At 39.0% G+C, this 24,659-nt stretch overlaps 1 protein-coding gene and 1 long non-coding RNA gene across 2 annotated transcripts in view; one reads left to right on the forward strand and one right to left on the reverse strand.

Moving 5' to 3' along the window:
* Nucleotides 1-583: 583 nt before the first annotated feature.
* Nucleotides 584-24,659, reverse strand: part of LOC132125034 (protein kinase C-binding protein NELL2) — a 114,462-nt gene continuing 90,386 nt past the window's right edge. The window contains exons 17-20 of the mRNA XM_059536246.1: nucleotides 20,358-20,551; nucleotides 15,451-15,627; nucleotides 1,928-2,152; nucleotides 584-1,071 (exon numbers count right to left, since the gene is read on the reverse strand). Coding sequence (XP_059392229.1) covers nucleotides 1,030-1,071; nucleotides 1,928-2,152; nucleotides 15,451-15,627; nucleotides 20,358-20,551 — 638 coding nt within the window. The 3' untranslated portion in view covers nucleotides 584-1,029. The remainder of the gene's footprint in view (nucleotides 1,072-1,927; nucleotides 2,153-15,450; nucleotides 15,628-20,357; nucleotides 20,552-24,659) is intronic.
* Nucleotides 2,527-7,655, forward strand: LOC132125223 (uncharacterized). The gene is made up of 3 exons (XR_009426872.1): nucleotides 2,527-3,098; nucleotides 3,129-3,583; nucleotides 6,776-7,655. It is a non-coding gene; the product is annotated as an uncharacterized LOC132125223 (long non-coding RNA).

Raw genomic sequence — 24,659 nt, forward strand, 5'->3', positions numbered from 1 at the left:
AACTTAATTAATCACTAGATGTTCTCCCAGCTTAATCTTTTCAAAACTGCTTGCTTTTTTAGCCATTTGTTGCCCCCGTGCCAACTTTTTTGAGACCTGTAGCAGGCATTAAATTTTAAATGAGCTAATTAAGTGGATAAAAGTGTAAAATTTTTGCTACGTTATCTATGTTCTATTGTGAATAAAATATTGGCTCATGTGATTTGAAATTTTAGTTTTCATTTTATTAAAATTTAAAAAACGTCCCAACTTTTCCGGAATTCGGGTTGTAGTTAAACTGAATAAATTACACTGAATAAATTATATGCATTTATATAATAACACTAATATAAAGGTGTATATAACAGTTATTTTTAAAGTAATTTATATTGTATTTCATTATATTGCTTTGTGTTGTATTACATTTTATTGCATTTAAATGCCACAAAGAATCAGACTAGTATTAATGCACGGAACAAATCCCTTTCGGAGGAGAAATCGGTTTGTTTGCAGTCAATCATGTGATTAGAGGATCACACAAATAAATTGACATATTAGGGGAACCTAACGTGTCACTGGGGCAAATGAAGGGTCAACACATCCATAAATGGAAATGGAGATATTTTATTCACCATCAGACAAGAACAAGCCATATAATAATTTAAAATCTAGACAGAAAAACAGACACAAAAAGCTAATCGAAAAAAGTGCGGTGAAAACACCAACAAAATAGCATCGACTTCCATAACCAGGCAAAAGAGAAATACAATCAGATTTACTTACTAGCTAAAATTTCTACATCCTGTGATCGTTGAAGAGATAAAAATGAGCGAATGTTTTATTCTTTACACATCCAGTGTGGTCATGCCGGCGTGTGCATGGTCGTGTTTCGATGGGTTAATAGTCCTCGTTTGTGCAGAAATGGCCTCCTCAGGTTCACTGGTGTCTGTCTGATATTATACACGTTTCATATTTGGCATTATTTGGGGGAGATTGTGGAGGGGCGGTCGCGTGAGACTGTACAAGTGCTGTTAGTGTCGAGCAAGGTGACTAAAGACACATGGGATCCACTGAGCAACAGATGTGTCCGTTCTGGAGAAGAGACAGAGAGAGAGAGAGAAATACATCACACACTGGAAACACAACACATATATATATATATATATATATACCATAATAAATCACTGTTTGTGTATTTGAAATATATTTACAATAAATTGGACTGAATAAATAAACATTTTGTAATATTGTATTTTATTTTGTTGCATTTCATTTATTTTGATTTTATTGCTTTGCATTGCACTGCATTATTAATATTTTTACCTTTTTGCATTGCCGTTTTTATCATTTATTGCATTATTTTGCATTTCATTTTTACTTTTACTCCATTGCATTTTTTTTGCATTGCATTGCATTTGATCACCACAATGAATAAGGCTAATTTAATCACCTGATCTAATTAAAATAATGGATATAAATAAAAATTTAAGTAACTGTGTATTTTTTTTAAATGTATAAGGTATTATTGTTATTATTATTATTATTTTAAACTGAATTCAGCACTGGCATTTTTTAAGACTTTAATAATTAAAAAAAAAAATTCCAGGCCTGGAAATTACAATCATGTATACAAATAAATGTAAGCTAATTATGTATTAAAATTCAATTAAAAGGTATTATTTATGTATTTATTTTTAATTTGTGCACAAATTAAAAATAAATATATGCAAATAATTAATTTAGTAATATGAACATTAGCCAAAAATTTTTTTACAAACAAACAATCAACCAATTGAATCATATCTTTGTTTCCCCATTTGTTTCATTTGTTCCCCCATTGTTGTTTGTTCACTGTTGTTCTTTGTCTGCATGTCGTGTGTGTGTTTTTCTGTTTTTTGTCTGTTTGTGTATTTGATGATCTCTGTGTGTGTTGGTGTGTTGTTATCACCTTGCACTGACACAGTGTGCAGTCGGTGCCGTGTTTGACCCAGGACGAGCCGCTGAAGCGGGTGATGCCGTGCTCGTCCTCGCAGGTCTTGGTGATGTCGTTGCGGACAGCGTGAGCCTGGCACGGGTCCGAGACACAGCGTGGGCAGCACTCGCCCTCGGGCACCAGTGTGAAGTCACAGTCCACCGGCGGGCAGGACAGAGGCCAGCAGTCCACCTCACCCTGCTGAAGACCAGACCAAAACAGAGCTCTATGTGAATCTACGCATTTTGCAAGTTTTGAGCGGCAGTTGTTTCTTTTGAACTTGTCAATACTCTGTGCTGTGATATATCGTCCTCCAAAATGAAACCAGTTATGAAACCAGAGATGCCATCGAGAGGTTTAAGGTTTGAGGCTTATTTTCTGAGTCTGACATTCTTGGTGTTGTTGGTGGCTCTTGTGATGTAAATGCGGCCTTTCATATATTCAATTCTACATGCTTCTTTATCCTAAAGTCTATTGCCCCGTTAAGGGCTAGGGGTAAGACTAAGTCTGACCCTTGGTTAAACGAGGTTATACATGTGTTCTGAGACGAACTTGTAGGAGAGCAGAGCGTAGGTGGAAGAAGAATAAGTTACAGGTGTCATAATACATTTTACAGGATGCTTTAGTTACCTACCAGAATGCTGTAAAAACTGCTAAAATGAACTAGCTTGCTGGGTTAATCTCAAGGTATATGGGAATTCTAAAGTGTAGTTTAATACGATTAATTCTGTACTAAATCATTCCACCGCCGATACTGCTCTTCCTGCTATGGCGTGTGATGATTTGTTAAACTTCTTTGTTCGGAAAGTAATCCATATTAGAATGCAGACTGTGCCTGGTTCTTTTCATTCTCTATCTACTAGTTGCACATCTACGATATTTAATTAATTTTCTCCTCTTTCACTATAGTCTTTATCAAAGATAACTGGTCAGTTGAAACCTACAAATTGCTGCCATGGTATCATTCCATTAAAAATTATTAAACAGACTTTTGAGATTATCGGCCCAAGCCTATAGACATTGATAAATAAAAGTCTCACAGCATCCGTAGTTTCTGCAAGTTTTAAACATGCCACTGTAGAGCCCAATTTTGCACATTTTTTAATTAAATTAGAGTGTTTTATCAAACTACCGTCCCATTTCTAAAGTACTTTTCCTATCTAAGGTCTTAGAAAAGGGTGTTTTAAAATCAATTGCAGGCTTTTCTAGTTAAAAATGATGTCTTTGAACAGTTTCAACCTGAATTTAAAGCAAACCAAGGCACATAGATGGCCCTGCTCAAAGTATTAAATGACATTTTAACTTCTGTTGACTGGTGACTGTGATTTTAATTTTACTAGACCTAAGGGCAGCATTTGATACTGTTGATCACAATATTATTATTACTCACTCACTGTAGAAAAGACTATGGGTATTTGAGGCATGGCTCTTGAGTGGTTCAGATATTTTCTTTCTAATAGGACCTTTTCAGTTAATATCAGTCAGTCTTGTTCTAAAACCGCTCCATTGAATTGTGGTGTTCCCCAGGGTTCAATCCTTGGTCCAATCTTGTTCTTACTGTATATGCTGCCCTCAGGTTCTATTTTTAAAAGGCATGGAGTTTCTTTTCACTGTTTTGCTGATGATACTCAGGTAGGGCTGTGAATCTTTGGCAAGGCAGCGATTCGATTCGATTACGATTCATAGGTTTTCGATTCGATTCAAGAACGATTTTTGCAAATTTAGAACTATTCAATTAGATTCGATTCACAATTAAATTCGATTCGATTCGATTATAACGATAAGTGCATTCATGGGATTATTTAAATGCTTCTACTAAATTCTTTAAATGCTTAGTCAGGGGGCAAATTACAGTAGCATTTATGGTTAGAGAACCATAGGTTATAAAAAAAAAACTTTTGTCCATTGTTAAATGATAGTTTAATGATGTGACATGGCATACGTAAAAATGTATGTAAGCCAAGTTTTTAAAAAAGAGCTTAAAGAGTATTACAACCCGAATTCCGGAAAAGTTGGGACGTTTTTTAAATTTTAATAAAATGAAAACTAAAGGAATTTCAAATCACATGAGCCAATATTTTATTCACAATAGAACATAGATAACGTAGCAAATGTTTAAACTGAGAAATTTTACACTTTTATCCACTTAATTAGCTCATTTAAAATTTAATGCCTGCTACAGGTCTCAAAAAAGTTGGCACGGGGGCAACAAATGGCTAAAAAAGCAAGCAGTTTTGAAAAGATTCAGCTGGGAGAACATCTAGTGATTAATTAAGTTAATTGATATCAGGTCTGTAACATGATTAGCTATAAAAGCTTTGTCTTAGAGAAGCAGAGTCTCTCAGAAGTAAAGATGGGCAGAGGCTCTCCAATCTGTGAAAGACTGCGTAAAAAAATTGTGGAAAACTTTAAAAACAATGTTCCTCAACGTCAAATTGCAAAGGCTTTGCAAATCTCATCATCTACAGTGCATAACATCATCAAAAGATTCAGAGAAACTGGAGAAATCTCTGTGCGTAAGGGACAAGGCCGGAGACCTTTATTGGATGCCCGTGGTCTTCGGGCTCTCAGACGACACTGCATCACTCATCGGCATGATTGTGTCAATGACATTACTAAATGGGCCCAGGAATACTTTCAGAAACCACTGTCGGTAAACACAATCCGCCGTGCCATCAGCAGATGCCAACTAAAGCTCTATCATGCAAAAAGGAAGCCATATGTGAACATGGTCCAGAAGCGCCGTCGTGTCCTGTGGGCCAAGGCTCATTTAAAATGGACTATTTCAAAGTGGAATAGTGTTTTATGGTCAGACGAGTCCAAATTTGACATTCTTGTTGGAAATCATGGACGCCGTGTCCTCCGGGCTAAAGAGGAGGGAGACCTTCCAGCATGTTATCGGCGTTCAGTTCAAAAGCCAGCATCTCTGATGGTATGGGGGTGCATAAGTGCATACGGTATGGGCAGCTTGCATGTTTTGGAAGGCTCTGTGAATGCTGAAAGGTATATAAAGGTTTTAGAGCAACATATGCTTCCCTCCAAACAATGTCTATTTCAGGGAAGGCCTTGTTTATTTCAGCAGGACAATGCCAAACCACATACTGCAGCTATAACAACAGCATGGCTTCGTCGTAGAAGAGTCCGGGTGCTAACCTGGCCTGCCTGCAGTCCAGATCTTTCACCTATAGAGAACATTTGGCGCATCATTAAACGAAAAATACGTCAAAGACGACCACGAACTCTTCAGCAGCTGGAAATCTATATAAGGCAAGAATGGGACCAAATTCCAACAGCAAAACTCCAGCAACTCATAGCCTCAATGCCCAGACGTCTTCAAACTGTTTTGAAAAGAAAAGGAGATGCTACACCATGGTAAACATGCCCCGTCCCAACTATTTTGAGACCTGTAGCAGAAATCAAAATAGAAATGAGCTCATTTTGTGCATAAAATTGTAAACTTTCTCAGTTTAAACATTTGCTATGTTATCTATGTTCTATTGTGTATAAAATATTGGCTCATGTGATTTGAAAGTCTTTTAGTTTTCATTTTATTAAAATTTAAAAAACGTCCCAACTTTTCCGGAATTCGGGTTGTATGTATAAGCTAACATTTTGTCACACCAGGGGAGTAGCCATAATTTCAGAAGTGACAGAAATGTCAAATACAATCATTTTATGTATGTAGCCTATATAATAATAATAATTATTATAATTATTATTATTATTTTTTTTTTTTTACAAGGAATTATCTTCTTTTTTAATTACTTTTAATTAGCTGTAATAAATCAAATACACTGCTGGACAATAATCAATCATTTGTAATCGATATTTTTTTCCTAATGGCAATTTTATGATTGTTTTATATACTAGGCTACATTTAATTAGCAATTATTTAAATTTTCTGCACAGAATAAGGTAGAAAATATACTTTATAGTTTCTGTACTGTAATAAATGTCAATTAGTACTGCATCATTCATAAATTGTTTGTGGGTTTTTTTTTAGTTTCATCAGTTCATTCTGCTTTTATTCAGTTTAGCTGCAGATAGCCTGGCACGTTTATGAGAGCGAGATCGCTTCTCTTTCAGTGTGAAAACGTCTTCATCTCTATTTAACTTTTCCTCTCCATCAGCGAATGATTCTGAGAGAAAACGTGCCAGATGTCTGTTTGCTAATGAAACAAACGCTAGGCTACTTTCATGCATATTATCAGATAAGTCTCGTGCTCTTATTTCAAGGTCGTTGTTAATGCTGTGGTTAATTTTAAAAGTTTCCTTCGTATATTCGGTTCATCCGCATTTTTTAAACACATTTATCATTCAGTGGAACTGTGCGTATGATTTAGACGCTTACATTTCTGCTCCGTCCATGCAATAAACACAGCTGTCGACGGCTCCAGTAACTCTGTCGGTAAGATGCAGAGAGCCATTGACAAACTACAGAAAAGTATAAAACTACTTCACGAGTCCTATAGATCACACATCAGCTGCGTCATAGACGAACGGCGCGCGAGCGCAATCCTGTGACGGCCTCAGGCGGTAAACAGTGGAGCGCGTGAAGGACAGATAAGAGGCACGATTCACGAACACTCTTCAAGGTCTCCATTAATTCCTGAGTGAAGTAATTTAATGTGTATACATTTTGAAAGCATTGAATCGCTATAGAAATCGGGATTCATTCGATTCTTAGCATTTTGAATTGATTACTGTCCAAGATCGGCGATTCACGATTCAAAAATCATGTTTCAAGATCGATGCATATGAATCGACAGGGTTTGTAATCGATGCATCGAGAAAACGAGTGAATCGTTACACCCCTATACTCAGGTGTATCTACCTTTACGGAAACAGGACAAGAGGACAATTACATCTCTATTAAATTGTCTGCATGAAGTTAAACTAAGAATGTAAGAAATCTTTTTTTTTTAATGAAAGAAAGACCAATGTAATTTGGTTCAGAAACTCTGAGTCTCAAGTCCTCTCTGATTTGTGTAAATTGGCTCCTTTCTGTAAATCAGTAGTTAAGAATCTAGGGGATCAGATTGATGTCTCTCTGAAAATTGATAAACAGATCAGCTCGGTGGTTAGGTCTTGTTTCTTTCAGTTGAGATTACTAGATAAGGTAAAACTGTTTCTGTCATCTAGCAATTTTGAAAATCTTATTCATGCCTTTATTCATGTAAGTATGGACTACTGTAATTCTTTGTATGTGTGTGTGCCAATCGCTGTTAACTTGCTTCCAATTATTGCAGAATACTGCTGCTAGATAATTGATGAGTGTTCGTAAGCACCATCATATACTGTAACACCCATCTTAGCTCATTTAAATTGTCTTCCAGTTCAATACAGGATTGATTTTAAATTACTTATCTTAGTCTATAAAGTTTTACACAATCTGGCTCCCTCATATTTATTTGATCTTTTACATTTACACAAACCTCAAAGGAGTCTAAGGTCATCAAACCAGATGATTCTAGACGTCCCTAGGACCAGATTAAACCAGGCATTAAAACCGTGATGACTGGGCATTTTCAGTGGTGGCCAAAAAAGCCTTGGAATAGCTTTTATATCTTAGACTTTTACATACATTCGGTTCTTTTAAAATACATTTTAAATTGTAGCCTTTGGCTCAACACATTAAATAAACAAAGCGGGTCCCGTTTTTTGTATTATGATGTTTATTTTACTTGTTTATTTATCTATTACACTTTTTTTCCTTCTGTGTTGTTGGTCTCCTTTTTATTAGTTGTTATTGTACAGCATATTGGTCATGGTCAACCTTGCGTTGTGTCAGGGATCGGGCAGATCACAGTGAAGTTTAGTTATCCCCTACCGTTAATTCCATCCTCCCTAAAGTTAGACCTAAGAAGTGCGTATAATCTGATCAGGATCCGAGAGGGAGATGAATGGAAGACCGCTTTCATTACACCAGCCGGTCACTACGAATATCTAGTGATGCCCTATGGTCTTGTAAATGCCCCTTCTGTTTTCCAGAGTTTTATGGACGAGGTCCTCCGGGAGTTCCTAAACCGATTCGCCCTCGTATACATCGACGACATACTCATCTACTCCCGGAATGAAGAGGAACACCTGCAGCACGTAATCCAGGTAGTCCAGCAGCTAAGAAAATTCTCCCTGTTTGTGAAGGCGTGAAAATGTCTCTTTCACCAAACCTCCATAGAATTCCTCGGTTATCAGATTAGCTCAAGAGGGGTTAAGATGGATGACCAGAAAACCAAAGCCATTACTTCCTGGCCTACACCCAAGTCTGTCAAAGAACTCCAGAGATTCTTAGGCTTCGCAAACTTCTACAGACGATTCATAGACCGCCACAGCATCATCACCTCTCCACTAACATCTCTCCTTAAAGGTAAACCCAAGACACTCCAGTGGACCCCGGAAGCAGAACAGACCTTCCAAGCATTGAAAACCACCTTCACAAGAGCTCCCTTGCTACAACACCCAGACCCAGAGAAAAAATTCATGGTCGAAGTGGATGCCTCCACCACGGGGGTAGGAGCCATCTTATCCCAGTACTCTGAGCAAGCTAGGAAATCAATGCCCTGTGCGTTCTTTTCTAGAAAGTTATCCGCTGCAGAAAGAAACTATGATATCGGCAGCCGGGAATTACTGGCGGTGAAACTGGCCCTCGAGGAATGGAGGCATTGGTTGGAGGGAGCCCGGCTGCCTTTCCTTGTACTTACATATCATAAGAACTTGCAGTATCTCAAGGAAGCCAAAAGACTTAACCCTCGCCAGGTCAGGTGGCCACTATTTTTCACACGTTTCCATTTCCTCATATCCTATCGTCCGGGATCGAGAAACACAAGAGCTGACACCCTATCCCGACTACATGGTTTAGAGGAAGCCCAAGAGGAAGTGGAACCTATCCTGCCCACCAAACTCTTTGTAAAACCAACTCAATGGGATCTTGATGAAGTACTCCGTGAACAAGCCCAGAACCAGCCAGCTCCACCAACGTGTCCCGTAGGTAAAATCTATGTGTCGGAGGATTATCGAGTCTCTCTCATTTCGGACGCTCATTCCTCTGTTGGAACCGGTCACCCAGGATTAACTTAAACTCTCTCAGATCTTCAGAGGAAATACTGGTGGCCACGGGTGCACAATCTGCGCGATAACCAAGGTACCCCAACAACTACCTACTGGAAAGCTCCTACCCTTACCCATTCCTCAACGCCCTTGGTCCCATATCGGAGTGGATTTTGTTACAGACCTCCCAACTTCTGAAGGTAACACCTGTATCTTGGTAGCCATAGATAGATTCTCCAAGGCTTGCAAGCTCATCCCATTAAAAGGTCTCCCCACAGCTTTTGAAACTGCCGAATTATTATTCAACCATGTATTCCGTAACTTTGGTATTCCTGGACATTGTTTCTGATAGGGGACCTCAATTTATCTCAAGGGTCTGGAAGTCTTTCCTTGCCATGCTCAATGTCACCGTCAGCCTAACATCCGGATACCATCCACAAGCGAACGGACAAACCGAGAGAAAAATCCAGGACATCAGCCGTTTTCTAAGAACCTTCTGCCACAGAAACCAGAACCTATGGAGCAGGTATATAGTCTGGCCCGAATATGCTCAAAACTCCCTTAGACTAACATCAACCAATCTCACCCCATTCCAGTGTACCCTTGGTTACCAACCTCCTCGGTTCCCTTGGTCGGGAGAACCCTCCAATGTACTGGCCATTAATGACTGGTTCCGCGACAGCGAGAGAGTGTGGAACCAAGCCCATCTTCACCTGCAACAAGCGGTCAATCGCCAACAACGTTTTGCAGACACCCACCGGAAAGAGAACCCTGTATATCAGCCCAGCCAACTAGTATGGCTCTCCACCCGAGACATCAGACTACGACAGCCCTGTAAAAAACTAAGCCCAAAATACATCGGACCATTCCCCATAGAGCAACAAATCAACCCGGTCACCTATCGACTCCAGCTCCCTGCACAGTACCGCATCCACCCTACATTTCACGTCTCCTCGTTAAAACCCCATCACTTACCTGTTTCTGTTTCCTCTGCAGACCCGGTCCCTGATGACGAACCCCCATTATCACCCATCGACGCGGAGCCTATCTATATGGTTAAGGAAATCCTAGAAATCCTGGTGTCGTGGAGGGCGGTTAGAATATCTAATAGACTGGGAAGATTACGGACCAGAAGAGAGGTGTTGGGTGCTACTTACTACTTACAATACTTACATACTTACTTACTACTTACAAGTCTACTTACTGAGTTTCATGCCCAGCATCCTGAGAAACCCGCTCCACGACCTCGAGGCAGACCCCCACGACGCCGGAGATTAAGGCCCGCTGGCGCGGACCCTGAAGGGCGGGGTAGTGTCAGGGATCGGGCAGACCCGGTCACCAATCACCAGCGCTCACTCTCTCCAGAATACTGATCACCAGCACCTGATCTCCATTACCCCTGCACTATAAAACACCTCCGGAAACCCCAATGCATTGTCAAGCCTCCAACAGGGATCGACCTCGTGAACTCGTGAACCGACTCACCTCGTCTTCACGAAGACTCCAGCCGTAAAGTAAACTCACATTTGAGAAAGTAACCTGTGTGTATTTGTTCTCCTGTCTCCAGAACACCCCAGGCATATTTCATGATCTAAACTCCCCGACGTGCCTTGATATCTCCTGTGTTCCTTCGACTATTGAACTCCCTCTGCAAGAGAAGAGACAAGGATCGTAATCCCGTATTGTGTTGCTTTGACATCTCGATATATAAGCATACTCACCTGGCTTTCACAGAAGCATACTTACCTGGCTTTCACGGACACGAACTCCAGAAAACCCCGCACCGAGTTTGCACTTCCTTCCCTCGCACTATTCCCTTTAAATAAAGACTGTGTTGAATCCACTTACCTCTGCCTCTGAGTACAAACCTGACACGTTGTGTGCATGCCCAGTAGATAAATCTGTATACCATCTAGTCTTAACCTAAACTTTTGACCAGCAGTGCATGTGTGCATTTCCTATTTTTTCTTTAAATAAAGAAATCAGCTAAAGCTAACAAATTATCCAAATCCCAATGGCATTTCTTAACTCAACTGAAGAATGGATAAAGAAAAGCATTTGCCAAATGCTTTTCAAAAAAGCAATTAAAAATGTGCATTTTAAATTATTTATTAATGTACTTTTTATTGTTTTATTAATCTGTTTTAAAACATGAATTAAACCATTTAAATTTGTATTTTTATTTATACATTTAAAAATAAAAATTTTTATTTACTGTCTTATTAATCTACATGTAAAAACACAAATTAAATTAACAACTTTAAATATGTCTATTAATTTGTCCATTTAAAAAGTGATTTATCTCTATTTATGTGTGAATTATTAAATTGATGAATTGATTCTTCATTTTATTTTTAAGTGGCACTCCTGGTCCTCCATAGCACTCGTCTGAAGAGCAGCGCCACTGTAGAGGTGAATTGTGGGAAAAGAGACGAGGAGGATAGGGTCACAACAACAAAGTGCTTCTTCACAAACGTCCCTGATGAATGGGGATCTGACACAAGCGTTTGATGAGCGTATGGCTGGAGGAGGAGCAGAGCTGTGTCCAGAGAGACCCACCATCCAGCTGAGTTTATTTACTGCTCATTGATTATTATTGAGTTTGAGACGGTTGAGGATGCTAGGAAAGATAAGAGGGGGTCAAACGAAAAATGCATTTTAACAACCATGGATTGGAACTGTATACAGTTATTGGTGCAATAGCGCTCAAAAATGACTTCTGAAGTTATAAATTATCATTGGAACGGATTTAACAAGAAAATATAATTCCAGTCTTTCTACTTTAAAGTATGCATTAAATGCAACGTCTTACCAATTTATTATTATTTTTTTGCAATTATTTGTGAAATACTAGCAATTATGGAGCAAAACTTGTTTCCTAGCTTATTTATTTATAATATACAAATTGTTTTTATACATGAATACCAATATAAAAATATTTTGAATATAATATGTATTAAATAGAATAATATAACATTTTAATAAAATTGTTATATTGTTTACAATGCAAATTTTTATAAATATTTATATTATATTTTATAAAGCAATAAGCAAGTGTTGAATCATCATACAGTCTCAGGGTTAGTAAACTAAAAAGATTTTTTTTTTTTTTTTTACTTGAAATAAACGTTAACTGAAAAAAAGTTATATATAGTTATAATTATTATTTGCCAAGGTAATGTTTCTTAATTTCATTTAGTTTAACAAAATTTTATAATAACTAAACTAAAACTGAAATAAAAATGAATAAATATGTATTTGACAAAAAACTAATAATGTTTAATCATTGTTCAAATCATGTCCCGTTCTCATTAAATATCCTGCTTTAGTCATTTTTATCCCATTACAAAAGTGTAATAGGAGGAAATTACCAGGTATAGTAATTTATTAAATATAATATATTGTATTAAATAAATACATGTATATAAAATGCAATGTTGACAATTACCAAAACTGAAAATTAAAAAATTAAAAATGATGCCAATGATGCAAAAGTGCAGGTTATTATAAAGTAATAATTTTAGGTAATGTTTCATTAAAGCACAATAACTATCAAACAGCTCCTCATGGAAGAAAGTGTGAGTGTGAGTGGGTTAGGAGATAGAAAATATTGTTTGGAAAATCCCCACAATTCACAGAAACAAAGATGTGTTTGTGTTTCTATCTGTGAATGTGTGTGTGTGTGTGTGTGTGTGTGTGTGTGTGTGTGTGTGTGTGTGTGTGTGTGTGTGTGTGTGTGGTACGTGTGTGCGTGTGTGTGTGTGTGTGTGTGTGTGTGTGTGTGTGTGTGTGTGTGTGTGTGTGTGTGTGTGTGTGTGTGTGTGTATGAGTGCGTGAGTGAGCGTGTGTTGTGTGTGTGAGTTTTGGTTGCCTGAGACTTCAGGACAGAGTGAATGCTGGTGTGTTTGGCTGCTGCTGCTCTCCGGTATTTTATTTTATTTTTACTTTTTATTTTACTTTCTATTTTGCATTGTACTGTCCTTGGAGCGAAGAGATCTCACCCGATCTCATCGGACTTTCATGGAGCATTATCCCATTGCCTCGAGGTCAGTAACTCCATCACAGGATAATGATTGTATCCCTGTCCTTTGGTCGTCATATCGCTGCTCTTCCATCGTATCAAATGGTAAGAGTCGAAGCATCAATTTTGGATATATCACTTTGCTCAAATGCTCCTCTCAGCTCTCGGCGGTCAGCCTGTACTACTACTGCAAAGATGACCTTAGTGAACGCTAGGTCAATATCGAATAAATCTTTTATTCCAAAATGACTTATTTACAACACATTCATTAGACTTCTTATTTATTACTGAGACTTGGTTAAAACATGGTGAATTGATGCCTCTTGTTGAGATTGCTCCTCCAGACGTGTACTTTTCAGCTCTCCATGGGCCTGGTGCTGCAGTTGTAACAATTTTTAGAAGCTGTTTTTAATGTTAGACTGTGCCCATAGATACTTTCTACAGTTTTGAAGTCCAGCTATTGAAGGTTGATGTAAAGGGGCCTGTATGTGCTTTGGTTTACAGACCTCCTAAATGGAATAAGGATTTTATTTGTACATTTTCGGATTTTCTGTCTGATCTGGAGACTCAGGTTGATAGATTTCTAATCATCCTTCGAAACCACTGGTCAAGGAATTTGTAACTCTTTTAGAGTCACTGAATATTGAACAATATGTATGTGGCCCAACTCATAATTTTGGGCATACACTAGACTTGATCCTGTAGCATTTTCTCTCAAACATGGAGGTTACTGAGGCATGTTCGTCTGATCATTATGCAGTTTTGTTTGAATCTGAATTTTCTCCATCACCTTCATTCGCTCAGCATTTACATTGGTCTAGAGTTATTAATTCTAACACTGCAAATTTGTTTTCTGAACATTATTCTTTACTGAACATTATTTTTTATAAAGCTTGTTCTACATCTTTGGACACTGTTGCTCCTCCTAACATAAAAGGGTAAAGGGTGTTGGCCAGCCATGGCTAAATGAAACCACCTGCGCTCTTAGACAAGAGTGTTGGAAAGCAGAGCGAAAGTCGTAAAAAGATAAGCTACATTTCCTGTGATATCTTAAATTTAAGTCTCTCTAATTATCAAATAGCAATGAAACATGCTAAATCGAGTTATTTCTCTCAGTTAATTGCTGATAATGTGAACAGACCAAAGGCTTTGTTTGATATGACTGATTCTCTTTTAAACCCAGCTATGAATTTATTATCTGAGGCCTCCTCAGAGCTTTGTAAAGATTTTTTAAAACTATTTTACTCAAATAAATTGATGCTATCAGATCCTCCATTGCTCCTTCTAAATCACTTCATTTGCAATTGCATTATACCACAAGTTGTTTGTCTTCCTTTCAACCTGTTTTATCACATTAGATGATATTATCTCTACTTTGAAGTGTTCTTGTTCTAAGTTAGATATTATTCTTGGACGTCTTTTTAATGATGTTTTTCTGACTATTAGTCCTATTGTAACAGCTATAGTGAACAGCTCTTTAGCCAAAGGTGTTGTTGCAGCCAGTTTTAAACATGCAGTTGTGCAACCTCTGCTGAAAAAAAAACTCATCTTGACCCAGCAATGAGCTGTAACTATCGGCCAATTTCTAAGTTGCCTTTTATCAGCAAACTTTTGGAGAAATCTGTGTTTTTACAACTTCAGTCTTTTTTGGATTCTTTTAGTGTTTTAGATAAGCTTCAGTCTGGTTTTATATCATAACACAGTAGTGAGTCAGCTCTATTGATAGTTACAAATGACATGCTGCTTTCTCTGGATTCAGGTCTTGTGTTGTGCTGGTATTGTTGGACCCAAGCAGGGCATTTGACACCACTGACCATAGCATTCTTCTTGATTGACTTGAATGTGTGATAGGTATTTGAGGCACTGCATTAAAGTGGTTTGCATTGTATCTTGAGAACAGGACTTTTTCTGTAAATTTAGATAATTATTTCTCAACTGTCTTGTGTGGAGTGCCCCAGGGATCCATTTTGGGACCTTTACTGTTTACCCTTTGCACAGATTTTTCAAAAACACAGTATTTCATATCATTGTTACAGAAAAGATTCTCAGTTTTATCTACCAGTAAGACTTCATTTCTGCTGTTTCATTTGATGTATTATTGAAATGTGTACATGATATTAAGACATGGAGGTCTAATAATTTGGAATGGTCTCCCTTATCATATGAAATCTGCTCCTTCTTTGGACATCTTTAAGTCTAGACTTCAATCTTATCTTTACTCTTTAGCCTTTGAATGGGTGTAGTTGTTGTTTTATTAGTAGATTTGTTTGAACACTATACAGCACTTTGCATCAGTTTACATTGTGTTTAAATCTTGCGTTGTGTTTCCTGTGTGTGTTGTGTTTCCTGTGTGTGTGTGTGTGTGTGTGTGTGTGTGTCTGTTGTGTTGTGTTTCCTGTGTGTGTTGTGTTTCCTGTGTGTGTTCTCTCACCAGACACTGGCAGCGCTGGCAGCTGTCGATCCAGGTGTCTCCGCTGGAGTAGGTCAGCAGGCCGTTCTGATGCAGACACTGGGACGTGAGGCGCGGGTCACACTCCGGACAGCAGAACAAATCCAGCGTGGGATTGTCGCAGTCACACACCATCCGTCTGCACAGGACACGGCCCGACTGCAGGACACACAGGCGAAAACACCCGCTTACACACACTGAACTACTGGAGGACAGATGCTAATTCATCTCACTAACCTCATACACTAAAATAACTCAAACTACAGTAACTAGTTTCTTTTGTTTTTAAATGAACTGATGGTTAAATAAATATGTTTAACATATTTGAACATCTTTTCAGTAAATACTGTAAGACAGTGCAATACAGGGATATTACCATGGTTTATTGGAAATACTTTTCTGTCTTGTCACAGGTGTCAGATTTTGTGTAAAAATAATAATTTTCTTAGATTCGTCTAGGGATTTTCAAAGATTTCCATATGATTAGTAAAGCCAATTATTACATAATATTTTGTAAAGTACAATATTATAAATATATATAACCATTTTTATGGATATTTATTATATATATATATATATATATATATATATATATATATATATACATACATATATATACACTATGTTTTTCAGTGCATGTATTTAATTTAAGGTTTGATTTTAATATTTGTTGTACTGCCTTTAATCTTCCTGTAACTCACTTTTTTGTGTTTTTTAATTGATATTATGCCCCAAATGCTGTTTATAAGCCTCTTGTGATCTTCTGCGTCTGTTCTTCAAATAGAATCTGAGATTTATCATTTAAACGTTCATATCAAGAAAACTTCAAAAAATATCAAAGAGTCTGTTATGGAAAGGTGGAAAGATTTACAACTTAAATGTCAGCCTGTTCTTGAGCATCGTATGACTTCAGAAGTTGTGTTTGTCCTTTATTTCCTGCAGCCGAAGCGAACAGCGAAACTCGTGATCCGTGTCGCGTGTCTAATTTTGATTGACAGCTCTCCCTCTTCCACATCAATTAAGCGATATCGGCTGATTAGAGCTGATTCGCTCGCTCTGTCCTTCACCGTGAGCGCCTTAATTGGTAGATTGATTATTTAATATCTGAAAAGCCATCGTACTCGTAGCCTCCTCCAGATGCAAGAAAACATTTCAATTAAAGACTTAATTAGTGAGCGTGACCAGCCAAATTGATGGAGGTCAATGGCTTTAATGGAAATGTGAATCCTTCCTTCAGCTGCGAAGACTCAGAGCAAACTCAACTTATCATCCTTTACACACAAAAACAATCACTTTCACTTCATATCTTAACATATATACAAGCTACTTTTCTAGGCACATCTTTTTTGTCACCAATCTTAGATTTTATTCTTGTGTCATGTGAAAAGTACCAGGCAATTTCATTTAATACTAATAAAATATAATATTAAATACAATATTACTATTTTATGTTTTCAAATGTTTTGTTTATTTGAACAGTACTTTTAAAGAATAATAAGTATATAATGTAAAGAATTTCAATTTAATGTTTATAAAATATTTAAATATATTCCTAAACACAATATTATTGAATTTTTTATAATATTATATTTTAGTGCTGCAACGACGCGTCGACGTCATCGATTACGTCGACTACAAAAATACGTCGACGTGCGTGAAATGCGTCGACGCATCACACTGTTTACATCTCGCGTAATGGCATACTGGGAATGGAGAAAGTTGCATTCTATCAGAAAAACAGAGACCACTGTTAACAAAAGTATGGGAATACTTTAAACAGAGACCCAATAATGGGGTGGTGCTGGCGCAGTGGATAAGACACATGCCTTTGGTGTGAGAGACCCAGGTTCGAATCCACTGTGCAACACCAATGTGTCCCTGAGCAAGACACTTAACCACTAGTTGCTCCAGAGGCGTGCGACCTCTGACATATATAGCAATTGTAAGTCGCTTTGGATAAAAGCGTCAGCTAAATGAATAAATGTAAATGTAAAATGGCCCTTTGTTCCCTTTGCAAAACAGATATGGTGTACCACGGCAGCACAACTGCGATGCACGAGCACCTCAGAGGAAAACATCCTGGCGCTCTCCGGTGTTACGGTTTAACTGGTTACCGTGTGATCTGGTGACCAACTTCCTGGTTCAGGTCTCTGCTGATATTCTGGTAAAGAAGATTACAAGTTATTGGTATGATCACCTGTAGCGGCTGAAGTAAGGATAAAATAAAAATAAAGTAAGTCTGTGTTGGCGCGGGTTTCGAACACGCGTTAGGGCAGTTCACATATCGCGCCTGAAAATGCTAGTCACGCCGCTTTCTCCTTCTTTCCAAAGCGCTCGGGCAGTTGCACTCATGGGGCGTCTGTCGTTGCTAAGCAACCATGACGTGCTCTCTCCACGAAGACGCGGAAATTTCAGCAAAGGATAAATGGATTTGCAGTGCTAAAATCGCTTGCAGTAGCTCTGCTACTAAATGTATTTCAAAATGGCAATCCATGTACAGCTATGATCAGGCGCGCAGATGGCACTAGGGACGGGGGGGACATGACCCCCCCAGATTCATAGTAACCAGATCCGTCCCCCTCACTTTCTTAATGAAAGGTTCTATTGGTAAACAGAGGTTTAATCCGAGTTTCCGTGATGTACATTAGTCTAAGTAGAAGCGACCCGGCTCGCCGCTCCTTTAAACGTGTACTAACTAAACGATTTTTTGAAACACGCTTTTGACCGCTGTGTCTGACCGAGTTCCAAAACACACTTGTAGCCAATCAGCTGTAAGGGGGCGTGTCTTGTCCTGATAGCGAGCAAGAGGTAGGACCCGCGTAAATATCGGAGCAGCTTTCCAGCGGTGGAGAGAAACTCAGGGATTGGGAAGGGCTCGAAACAAACGCCGAGGTTTATTTGTTTCTTTTTGATGGGTGTGTAACGATTTTGTGTTGTTTCACACAACTTATCCATGTTGGCTTTTGTTTGAATATGCTTGTGTGTCATCTTCGCTTGTTTCCGCGATCGTTGTTGCCATGGTTGCGTATGTACGTGTGGGGTGAAGATTTCAAAATAGGGGCGAGGCACGGTGGCCGAGAGAGCTCAACTTCACAAAACACATTCAAATAGAAAAAGCACCAGCAAATTAAGAAAACATCTTCATCAGTTTGACAGCACACGTGCTGCAAATACTCAACACAATTTTTTTTTTTGAGTATTGATTACCATTTTTATGACCATATTTGTACAAATACCATGGTTAAACTATGGTTATAGTAGTAAATCCATGGTTAATTTGTTGATGATTACAGAAACCATTTTTTGTTTGCTTTTTTATACAATAAATGTATTTATTAATTAATTCATTTCCATAGTAAAACCCCAGGCTATGGTCAGTTTTTGTAAGGTAAGCTGTAAAAGTAGGTTAGCCAGCTTACATAACCTTTCACAGGTACAGAAATTTTGTATTTAGTCAGCTTATTTAGGCTAATAATATCCATAAAAAAGCTAAAGAATCGTATGACCAGGATTGTTAAAATAACAAAAGATATTTTTTCAGAGCAAACATTTATAAATTATGTCCTAGCCACATTTGTCACTTTATGGTTCCCTTAAATATTTCCGATGTGGTCTGTGTTTTTGCAGCACATTTCTTTATTCGCGCAAAAGACGCGATATGTGAACGGCCCCTTAAAAGACAGCGTGCCGCGAGACAACAGTCACAGACCACCGAGCTACCCAGAATCAGCTCCAGATCTCTGGAAACCATGCTAAACCATAGCAGAACTCGGACTACATTTTATGGTTTGTGATGCTCAAGAACATTTCATTACGTCTCAAACAACTGTAAATTTATGGCTAACGTTACTTTGGTTTAATTATAAACGCTATCGTAAACTCATACCATAGTAAAATAATTTTCTTTGACTCTTTATTTTTGGATACTGTAAAAACTTCAACCAGATTGGTTGAAAATGAATAAAGGTTGAAATGTATTAGAAGTTGTACTTCAGTGTGAATCTACAATTTCCATAGTCATGAAAATAAAGAAAACTCTTTGAATGAGAAGGTGTGTCCAAACTTTTGTTGTGTACTGTATATATTTTTTTGTAAAGTTATCCAAAGGATTCATTAGCTAATTAAAAAAAGAACATTAGATTAATTATTTATTGTAATAAAAATAATCGTTAGATTAGTCGACAGAAAAAATTATCGTTAGTTGCAGCTCTATTATATTTTTGCTAAAATGTTATATTGTTTAGAATGTTATTTAAAAAATTTTTTATTAAGAATTACAACAAAATGCAATATTGTTTTTTTGTTAGTTTTGTTATATTTGCATTTTTACAATAAAATGTTATAGTTTTATTGTAGTTAACGAAGTAAAACTACAACCATATAAAACGTTAGTACTTGAAATAAAATAATAAAACAAAATATGGAAGAAAAAACATATTTGATTTAATTTAGTGTGTACAAAAAAACAAAAACTTAAATAAAAGTTAATAAGTCCGTAGAGACAGATTAAAAATACTAAAATAATAAATACAGCCCGACTTAAACTTTTAATAAAAATGAAAATGGAAAATGAATCACATTTTTTATTAATATGAATACATTGTTTTTAAATTAAATAATTCAATCAAATATATTACGTGTGTGTGTGTGTGTATATATGTGTGTTTACTTTCATATTTCATTGTAATATTTGTTTTACTACCTTTAATTAATCTTACTGTTTTTTGTGTGGTCTGTTTTTGTGTTCTAATGGAGATTGTGCCACAAATGCTGTGGACACACATCTTTAAAGCCTGTTGTTGCTGATCATGTGACCTCCTCGACCTGTCCTTCATATCTCCGGATGAGAGGCTGGTGATTGATGGTCTGAGCGGATCGCTCTCACTGACCTGACAGGAGCAGACGGAGCATCTGTCACTGTCCAGCACCCAGATCTGTCCGCTGTGCTTGACCTTGGCGTGCTGGACGCAGTCTCCGGTGCAGTTGTGTCCGTGAGGGCAGCGGCAGTCATAGCCTCCATCCAGATTGAAGCAGACCGTGTCGTTAGCACAGGTGCTGCGGCCCGTCCTGCACTCATCGATGTCTGCAGGAGCACACAAACCACACCCACCCTAAATACAGTATTAGAGTCTGTGTTCATGTTTATAAAACTGAGAGTTCCGCTCCTTGATTCTGATTGGCTGAGCCGCGTTCAAAGCGGTTGTAGATTACAAAGTATCATTCACCTTTGTTTACTTCTGTGTGTTGCTCGGCAACCACTGTATTAGAACCACCAGTGTTTCTGAGGAACTACATTGTTTGGTGGAAGAATACTATAGACGGTTTCATCGGGCGCACGCGCCTGGACCTAAGTTAACTTCCGGTCTGTGTTGTGTATATCGGTCTGGCTGCAGTGCCTTCTACAAACGCAGTTAAAGTCAAGGTGATGAGTACACTGAAGTTGGGCTCAGGTGGTTGTGCTGCGGGATGTGTTTCCCATACATTTATTTATTTTTGGAGACTCGCCACAATTTTAAAACTGATCGATTTTCAAAAATGCTTCGCTAAATAAACATGAGTAACGTTACATACTACACGTTTAATAATAATAATTCTTTACATTTATGTTTAAATATCAAAACGAGGCACAGGCTTTTTATATCGCTGTCTTTCTGAAGGAAGACTTGTGTGTTATATGCCTGATAAAAACAGCGTGTGAGCGTACCAGCTCTGCTTTGTTTACAGCTGTTACTGGGGAAACCTCTATTTCTCGCGCTTTATGTCTATGCTTTAAAACATCTCCTGCTGCCAAAGAATGAATTTGCATTTTCATTAAGTCCGCCTGATTCACGCGGCAAACATATTTTGTTTGTTATCAAAAAATATCTACTCTAGAGGGACTTGGCTGTTGTTATTGATTCTATTTGGAAGTCTACCGGAAGTTAAGTTAGGTCCAAAAAAGCGCGCATGCGCAGTAACGTTTGTTTATGTTTTGGCCGTTGAAACCGTCTATATTTATTAATATCATTACACTTTATTTGCTCCGTTTTAATTTGTGAAACCTTGCTACAAATATGGAATAACTGTTTAATAAAAGCAATGAGCCCCGTGAAGCTGTGGTTTACAGTGAATTTATAACAGCTGAGAGGGTTTTAACAATGCCCCTAGGTTGTTGTAAATTTACTGCTTCTTTGGGCTTATTGCTTTGATTGAATCTTAGATTTTCTGTTTTCATTTTAATTTTGGTTCTAGTCTTAGGTTGTTTGTTTCTTTTATTTATTTAGTTTATTTTGTCTTATTATTATTATTATTTTATTTCAGTTTTAGTTAATTTTTTAGTACTTGATAAAGTAATAAATATTAGAAATGCTGCCTTGGCAACCAGCTGTAATAAAATAGCAAAATAATTACATTTTATTTCAGTTAATGTGTCATTTATTCCAAGTGACATTTTGTTTGTTTGTTTTAGTTGATGATAATAACCCTGGCAATATTTCATTGATATGCTAATATAGATTTGTTTATATTTTTAATCCATTTTTAAAATATATTTTCTCTTTTTATTTAAATGTTTTAGTAATTTTGTTGTACTTTTGTATTTGTCTGTCTGTCGAATACAAGAAAATAAAATAAAATAAAATTGTCCTGTATGTATTTAATAATCTATTTATCTGTCTATTTATTTAGCTTGCTTTTAGATTAATAATTGTCACAGTGTCTGGGTTGTGTTCCCTGGGTTTCCACTAGGTGTCCTCCTTTCTCACGGTGTCTGTCACCTTATCACTTCCTGTTCCCTTATTTGGTCACCTTCCTCCTGTTGAGTAATTGATTGTTCCCCACCTGTCTCCTGTTCCCTCATTATCCTTCTATGTATTTATACCCGGTCTGTCTGAGTCTGTGTTACGGAGTCCTTGTTTAATGTTGAAAGTTTATTCATGTAAATGAATAAACTTTTTGCCTTCTTGCCTTGCCTTGCCTGGCCTTGCCTGGCCTGGCCTTGCCTTGCCTTGTCTTCGTGTCTTATTTATGTATGTTTGGATATTCTGGTTTTGACCCTGCCTGGACTGTTTACCCCTTTGGATTACCCTTTAATAAATGACTTACCTGCAATTGGTTCTATCTCTGTGCCTCATTGAATCCCGAACGTGACAGAAGGACTCCGTCACAGTAGGAACCAGCGGTATGTCATTTTTCTGTTCCCCAGCCAAGATGGCGGAGCGGCGAACCAAGTACCTTCGGTTGACCGCCCTCCGCCAAGAGGGCAATGAAGTGGGTACCCTGGCTCAGGTGTTCTGGTCCCTGGCCGAGGGCATGGGCTACAACGATGTGGCCCCCAAGGACTATTTCAATGGCGGGCTGGATGATCCAGTGTCTCATGAAGAGATGGCGCAGTTAGAGACACTGGAATTCTGGGAATTCGTGCGCTACCTGCAGCATCGGCTTCGGCGGGATGCCCCAGCCACTTCTGTCTCTTCCGGCGGGGTGGTCGTCAGCCCAGCACCACTGCCCAGAATGGCAACCAGCCAAGCGCCACAACCCAAGATGGCCACCAGTCCAGCACCACTGCCCAGGATGGCTAACAGCCAAGCGCCACAGCACAAGATGGCCACTAACCCAGCGCCAATGCCCAAATTGGCCACCGTTCCAGCGCCACAGCCCAAGATGGCCGCCAGCCCAGCGCCAATGCCCAAACTGGCCACCGGTTCAGCGCCACAGCCCAAATTGGCCACCGGTCCAGCACCACAGTACAAGATGGCCGCCAGTCCAGCACCACAACCCAAGATGGCCGCACCACAGTACAAGATGGCCACCTGTCCAGAATCATGGCCCAAGATGGCTGCTTGCCCAGCGCCGCTGCACAGGATGAGAGTCACAGCTGACCCTCTGGAGTTGAGTCAGGTTCCAGTTGCTCTTGTTCCGAGGTCACCGTGGCCACCAGATCCAGTCTGTGTCCAGATCAGAGGGTCACTGCAGTCACCCGGATCCAGTACGTATCCAGACCAGATGGTGGATCAGCACCTAGAAAGGACCTCTACATCCCTGAAAGACAGCGGAGACCAGGACAACTAGAGCCCCAGATACAGATCCCCTGTAAAGACCTTGTCACAGAGGAGCACCAGGACAAGACCACAGGAAACAGATGATTCTTCTGCACAATCTGACTTTGCTGCAGCCTGGAATTGGACTACTGGTTTCGTCTGGTCAGAGGAGAACTGGCCCCCCAACTGAGCCTGGTTTCTCCCAAGGTTTTTTTCTCCATTCTGTCACCGATGGAGTTTCGGTTCCTTGCCGCTGTCGCCTCTGGCTTGCTTAGTTGGGGACACTTCATCTACAGCGATATCGTTGACTTGATTGCAAATAAATGCACAGACACTATTTAACTGAACAGAGATGACATCACTGAATCCAATGATGAACTGCCTTTAACTATCATTTTTGCATTATTGACACTGTTTTCCTAATGAATGTTGTTCAGTTGCTTTGACGCAATGTATTTTGTTTAAAGCGCTATATAAATAAAGGTGACATTGACATTGACAGAGTCAGGGCTAGTCACCGCTGATCTTCCAGAATCAGGGCTAGTCACCGCTGATCTTCCAGAGTCAGGGCTAGTCACCGCTGATCTTCCAGAGTCAGGGCTGGTCACCGCTGATCTTCCAGAGTCAGGGCTGGTCACCGCTGATCTTCCAGAGTCAGGGCTGGTCACCGCTGATCTTCCAGAGTCAGGGCTGGTCACCGCTGATCTTCCAGAGACTAGGCTGGACACCGTTAACCTTTCAGAGTCAAGTCAAGTCACTAGTGATTTTCAAGGACTGAGTCAAGTCTCTGGTGATTTTCAAGGATTGAGTCAAGTCACCGGTGATCTTCATGAACAAAGGCAAGTCACCATTGATCTTCATGAGCAAATACAAGTCACCAATGATCTTCATGTACAAATACAAGTCACCAATGATCTTCATGAGCAGTGTCAGGCCAGCACCAATCTTCTGGAGTCCAGTAAGGACACCAGGGGATTACCAGAGTTTCGTCGTCCCGTTGGTCCAGCAGGACGGACATCTGCTCCGCCTTGGGGGGCTCTGGTCCTGACCACATGGCTGTGGTGGTTTTCTGCCCCGCCCTGGGGGCCTTCCGCCCTGACCACACGGTTGTGGTGGCCTTCCGCTCCGCCCTGGAGGACTCTGGCTTCGACCACAAGGACGTGGTGGTCTTTT

The sequence above is a fragment of the Carassius carassius genome, chromosome 43, assembly GCF_963082965.1.
Source record: "Carassius carassius chromosome 43, fCarCar2.1, whole genome shotgun sequence".
NCBI lineage: Eukaryota > Metazoa > Chordata > Actinopteri > Cypriniformes > Cyprinidae > Carassius > Carassius carassius.